The sequence below is a fragment of the Anneissia japonica genome, unplaced genomic scaffold, assembly GCF_011630105.1.
Source record: "Anneissia japonica isolate Jap-2015-1 unplaced genomic scaffold, ASM1163010v1 scaffold287708_len1499824_cov190, whole genome shotgun sequence".
Classification (NCBI taxonomy): Eukaryota; Metazoa; Echinodermata; class Crinoidea; order Comatulida; family Comatulidae; genus Anneissia; species Anneissia japonica.
In genome coordinates, this window is record NW_022752295.1 from 871608 (window position 1) to 878519 (window position 6912).

At 30.2% G+C, this 6912-nt stretch overlaps 1 protein-coding gene across 1 annotated transcript in view; it reads right to left on the reverse strand.

Annotated features, from left to right (window-relative positions):
- Window positions 1–3730, reverse strand: part of LOC117122279 — a gene marked incomplete in the record, with an annotated part of 11830 nt that extends 8100 nt beyond the window's left edge. The window contains 2 exon segments of the mRNA XM_033267821.1: window positions 1–279; window positions 3444–3730. Of these exon segments, the coding sequence (XP_033123712.1) occupies window positions 1–279; window positions 3444–3573 (409 nt within the window).
- Between the last annotated feature and the right edge of the window lie 3182 nt (window positions 3731–6912).

The window sequence follows — 6912 nt, forward strand, 5'->3', positions numbered from 1 at the left end:
AAACTAAACAAATCACGCGTTTACAAAAACTTCCAGGGTAATAGACTACAGCCATATTCATGCAGGTTAGCGTTACTAACGAACCGCCGCCAGCTGTAAACACACCAAAGGACACCCATAGTAGCTGGATTGTCGTAACAAATGCTGACATGAACAGACCGGTGCAGCTAAGTAGGACGCCTACGATTACGGCCCGCCTGTGACCAATTCTTGTAAATACGGTGGATGATAAGAGCGACGCTAGGTGATACACTGACAATCCAATGGTACCAGTAAGACCTGGAATTATGATATTATTTTATGATTATAAATGAGTAGGTCATCCTTTTTGTACAAGGTGAAAGTGTCTTGATGGCACCGAAAGCTAAATTGTAAAATGTTCAAGACTTCTGAAAGATCTACCACGTGATCATTTTCAAAATCGCATAATAAAAACAATAACAATAACATTTAAAATTTAAAAAAAACTTCTCAAGTTAGTTGGATTAAGTACATTTAAAAATTAAAAGCTGTCTTAATGTCTGAAGGGGTGATATCAGCGGAATCTAGGGTCAGGTTGTTGCGAGTAAGAAAGAGCAAGGAAAGAACGATAGATAAGACGGGAGGTACAAGCAGGGAAAAGAACGGAAGAAGGGGATGAAGATTGTGGTGAGAATGACATAATAAAGTAGAGCATGGACGATGTATTTAAGATACCGTAAGCGTGTAATTGGTGATCTGAGTTCTGGACAATTTTTGAAAGAAAACGAATGTTGAAGAGTTTCAGCCAAGATCCAAAGGGAATTACAGTATATTGTATCTAAAGAGGATGGTAATGTAGGCATTGGAAGAAGCAGATGAAACTCGATTTTTTTGCAAATAGGATTTCAATACGTTTAACATAAGATCACATTGGTAAAAAGTCGAAGACAGGACAAGCATATTCGAGAGTTTAGGTTGGATATGTGATAAATAGGGGGCAGAGAAAGACATTCTAGACTTAGGGAGTGTTTGAGAAATTTAAATATTGAAAGTTTTCTATGAGCCGAACAAGTTGAACATGTTTATTCCATTTTAAATGATAAGTGATTTTAATGCCCAAGTATTTAATTTCAGAAACGGATTCAACAAGGAAGCCTTGGAAGGGGGCAAAATTAAACTGTTATTCTGAGACCAAAAGGGTTTTTGAAAGAAAAAAAATAATAAGGTCGTCAGTTAACATGGATCCGGAAACGGTACAATTAAGGGACACAATAATGGCATTAATAAAACATAATAACGGCGTTAGACCAAGTGTGCTATCCTCGATAACCCCGCTGGCGATTGGTATTCACCATTAAATCAAGGAGGTACCTCCTTGATTAAATGAAGTCTGTTGGGAGCGCTGAGCCAATATTTTAATCCAAGAAATAGTGTTTGGGTCAATACGGAAGATGCGAGAACGTTTATGTAATACAAGAATAATATGAGAAACGGAACTCGATTTGCAAATGTCAAGAGAAAAAAGGCGAGAAAACTGTAAACGTAAAGAAGAGAATCAATGGTGGATTTTCCGGTTCGAAAGCTAAACTGAAATAACTACATCGATAACGATGACGGCGGAGACGATTATAAATTTACAATTGGCTTTCCAAATTACAATGTACGTGTTTTGTTGTTGATATTTGAATAGTGTATTTTACAACCACAGTCCGTGTCATAACGCATTCACTGTTTTCCATAAATAATAATAATTCAACTCGTGACCTTGCAGCTCAGTTTAGAGCATCCAAACGTTAATCTGTTATTCTTTTATGACGACACCACGACTTTCATATTATTATTATTATTTTTTTTTACAGATACAGTGTATATATTATTTCTTAGAAATATTGTCTTCATTAAGATCAATACCAATGGTGCTGTTAATGAATGCACACAAATATGATTATATGAGTTCCAGTGGAGTTTGATTTGTTTGGGTTTTTAGAAATTAAAATACGCTAATAAGAAAACAGGAAAATGTAGCAGAAAACCCTGTTTCCTCTATTATAATAATAAATTGTTCAATGCCCACACACCTTGCATCAGTGCCTAATTGTCTCTATTTTAATTTTGTTAGTTACGCTGGTGAAATCTTGAGGTCAAAATGAAATAATCGTTTCCTAAATAAACAGTTGTGCTGAAAATAAAAAAAACAAAGGTTTTTTTTTTTCTTTTTTTATGATGAAACCAGGCTCCGTGTCATGGTAAAGCTTGAAAGCATTTACATTGTGTATGACACAGTTGGTATTGTAGTACAGTAGGCCTTATAGCTTAAGCGAGACCTTTTTATTCCCTGTTTAGCGAATTATCCAACAGCCACTGAAATATTGATTTTGAATAAAACTAAAATTCTGTTTTTGGCCCGTTAGAGTAAACTCTGCCACAAAAAAAGTGTGAATTTCTTTTAAAAAAATTTAAGTTTTATATTTATCTTTAGTACGCCCTTTGATTCCCTGAAATTTCCAAAAAATAAGATATATATATTTCCTTAACTATATAAATTTCAAACATTTATCAATCTCATTACTACACTATTTAATTCATTAATATTAAGCCTTATATTTATATTTAGTACGCCCTCTGCTTCTCTGAAATTTCCAAAAATAAGATATATATAAGCCTATTTCCTTAATTATATAAATAAACATTTATCAATCTCATTACTACACTATTTAATTCATTAATATTAAGCCTTATATTTATATTTAGTACACCATCTGCTTCCCTGAAATTTCCAAAAATGATATATATAGGCCTATTTCCTTAATTATATAAATTTCAAACATTTATCAATCTCATTACTACACTGTTTAATTCATTAATATTCTTCTTTTATTTTCTCCTCCGCCTAGATGGTTTTGGCAAAATCATTTTGCTAAATGAGAACAAAATTTTATTTTTATTTGTTTTCCGCCCTCCTCTCACTAGTTAGCAAAACAATGTATATAAAAAATCTCGTCTTAAAGCCTGTTTATACTAGCAACGATAACGATAAAAAACAATTTTTCATATAGAAAATATAAGAAATAAAAGAAATTTTCACACTAGCACGATTCGATAACGATTTATCGTGTAGGCCCTATACGATAAAAAATATTTTCACAAATCAAATCAAATGGTGTAATAATCATGGGAAAGTGATAAAATCGTATTAGTAAAAATTTTTATAATTTTCCCATGGTTATGACGTCATTTGATTGATTTGTGAAAATATTTTTTTATTGTAGGCCTATGTACACGATAAATCGTTATCGAATCGTGCTAGTGTGAAAACTTCTCTTATTTTCTTGTATTTTCTATATGAACAATTGCTTTTTAGCATTTTATCGTTAACGTTGCAAGTATAAACAGGCTTTTAGGCGTACTTATTAGGAAATTAGATGGTATGTCATCACCCACAGTCTAGGTATATAACTGCTTAACTTATTTAATATTCTTACCTGACATCGTTGCAGTAGTTTTATATTCTTCAACAATATAGACGTGCAGAATATTGAAACTAAACACGATACCACTATATATCACGTGGTGGATGAAAGCCGCTAAAATTATAAGGAAACCGTATTGCATCTTGCCACTGGTCTAAACTATCATCGATTAACAGATACTGAATTATTATAACAAAAAAAGCCCTGATCAAATGCATTGAATATAGCCTATATTAATACTTGCAGTACACCACGTTTCTATTGAGTTGCTTCAATCGTCTGCAGGAGAATAATATCTGCATAAATTCCAAAACAGTGAAATACTGTTTTGGGTAGTGAGACTTGCTGCTGATTGGTGGAAAACTAAACAATACAGTAGCTTCCCGGGGTAGCCATAATCAAAGGATATAGACGAAGAACGAGGAGCTAACATATTTTTCATTACAGAATTGTAAAGCTTTTTCATATCATGCGAGTCAGGCCCTCTCGCGGCAGTGTATGGACTGCCTATGTTGATAATAATTACTGTACAGGTAATAAGGTAAGTGTGGGCTGCTTGTGATGACATTTTCGACTTGCAGAGGACGGCATTTTCTAAACATTATATTTATTTATCTAATACGTAATTTTTATACAATTATATAGAGTACATACTATTATTTAATTTTTTTATATTTATTTTTTTGCACACTTCATTTTGTATTGTTATATGAAGACGATTACATATATTTATGTAAAATATATTCTTATGTAGGTCTATATAAGCCTATGTTTGTATCAGTTGCCTTTTATGTCCTATTATCTAATAATATAACATTACATGATCTGCTGTTGATTGAAATATATTTTATAATGGCTTGTTTATATAATGTAGGCCTATATTTATCAATAACAAATTTTCACTTGTATTTATAACTAGATATATTTTATCCTAGTGCTACAGTTTCATACATGATACTGTATATTGAAATACATTCATGCAGGGAGAAAACTAATACAGTACAGTATTACACTGGGGTGGATGCAGGTGGGGTGGGGGTGCAGATGCTGCGATCACACCCTCTAAAATATATTAAGAAAAAATAATTGTTTGATTTTATTGTTTATGAATTACCAGTAAGATTTTTTAGGTACGAGAGTGAAATTTCCGGGCAACTAGAGGTCTATATATCACAATTTTTGCACCTGAGCTCCAACTATGGTGGGGCTGAGGTTTGGTGTCGACTCTCACGCACCCCTACTACCAAATCCTGCATCCGCCCCAGCAGCGTTAGCCATTTATTTTTTTAGTGTAAAATGGATACGTCGTATATAGCGTAGTATATGATCATAAATACTTAAATTGATCCTAACCAGGTTGGAAAAAATGTTAATGGCTATTATTATTAATAACAATAACAATAATAATAATAATAATAATGAAAATAATAATAATAATAATAATAATAATAATAATAATAATAATAATAATAATAATAATAATAATAATAATAATTACTTGGTTTAAATTAAGAATTCTATATAAAAAAAATTACAAACTGTTATAATATAATAATAATATATTTCATAAAGATTGATGATGATGATCAATAATAATAATAATAATAATAAATAATAATATAATACTAATAATAATAATAATATAATAATAATAATAATAATAATAATAATAATAATAATAATGAGTAAACAATAATAACATTAATAATGAAATTCAAATTTCAAATTCAAATATTTATTTTCCTTTTTGTTAGATTTTACATAACATGATGATAATGATAATAATAATCATTAAAATATAATTTAATAATAATTAAATAATCATTTCTATCTATAAAGATTTCTATCTAGTACTTTAGATCTAGTTTACACATAACAACTCAACTGAGTAGTGTACAAAGCAGGCAGTCTGAACGGATCCTCATAAAAAAAAATCCGTTCTACGTTGGGTGTGCACTGTCGCGTGCATTCGTCGTCGCGTTGCCGTCTCACGCATTGAGTACCCAGCTTAACATATGCCACATGGTGTAACAAAATTACTATATTACACTATTATTACTATATTATCTTTACTATTATTATTATGATTATTATTATTATTATTATTATTATTATTGAATGTAAGGAAATTTCTCAGTAGGAAAAAAGTGTTTGTGTTGTTAAAGATTTAAACATTCGTTACATTATTATTATTATTATTATTATTATTATTATTATTATTATTATTATTATTATTATTATTATTTTATTATTGTAAATATAAAGAAAATTATTATTATTATTATTAATATTATTATTGCTATTCCTATTATTATTATTAATATTATTATTGAAATTTCTATTGTTATTTATATTGTCATTATTATTATTATTATTATATTTATTATTAAAATATTTTACACTATTATTTCTATATTATCTTCACTATTATTATTATTATTATTATTATTATTATTATTATTATTATTATTATTATTCGAAAAATAGCTCACCTGTGTTGGAGTAGGAAAAAAGTGTTCGTGTTTAAACATTCGTTACGGTACATTATTATTATTTTATAAATATAAAGAAAATCATTATTATTATTATTATTAATATTATTGTTGTTGCTATTGTTGTTATTATTTTAATTTCTATTGGTAATTATATTGTTATAATAATAATAATAATAATAATAATAATAATAATAATAATAATAATAATAATAATAATAATAATAATAATAATAATAATAATAATCTCCCTCATAGTGGGATCATTCTATATAATCAATTACAACGGTACCGTATTCTTCCTATTTGCTCGTTTTTTAAATTTACATGAGCTAGTATACTAACGTGCTTTCAAGCCATCCAATTGTCTCCTTGTCATTATTTCTTTATTGTAAAACTCATATCAAAAGTACAAATTCGAAGATTGACTTACTTGGGACGAAAACATAGGAAACGACCATACGGTAAACGATACAATGATCAAAAGCCCATGAGGCCCTCTTATATAATTAGCGTTCTTCACAGGATAATTTATTAACTACGGTTTTTTGGGGGGGGGGGGCACCTGACGCACTGATTTAATGAATCGTCTCCTATCTATTTTTAGTAGGAGATAGAGAAGGTAGGAGACAGATAATAAATAGCAGAAGATAGAGCAGCTTCCCAATATAGTGGAACATTCGGCCCAAATGCATTGTGGGTACACGGAGAGCAATTTTGCCACGTCCGCGCGGCAAGGCGCCGCTCTGGTTCGTTTGTTTCTTGTAGTTTCTCCACATAGTCAAATTTTACCTTATGTTTCTTTTAACTGAACATCGACGCTTCTATTTGTTGCGCGTAGAATCGCGGATAGCGCTATCTTGTGTTTGTACATGTATTATAATTGAATAACAGTGGCGCAACCGAAGAGGCAATTAGAGCTAATCGAAAATGGCACGCAGACATACCTTTAATATAAACAGCAAAACGACAACGATATAATAAGCCCT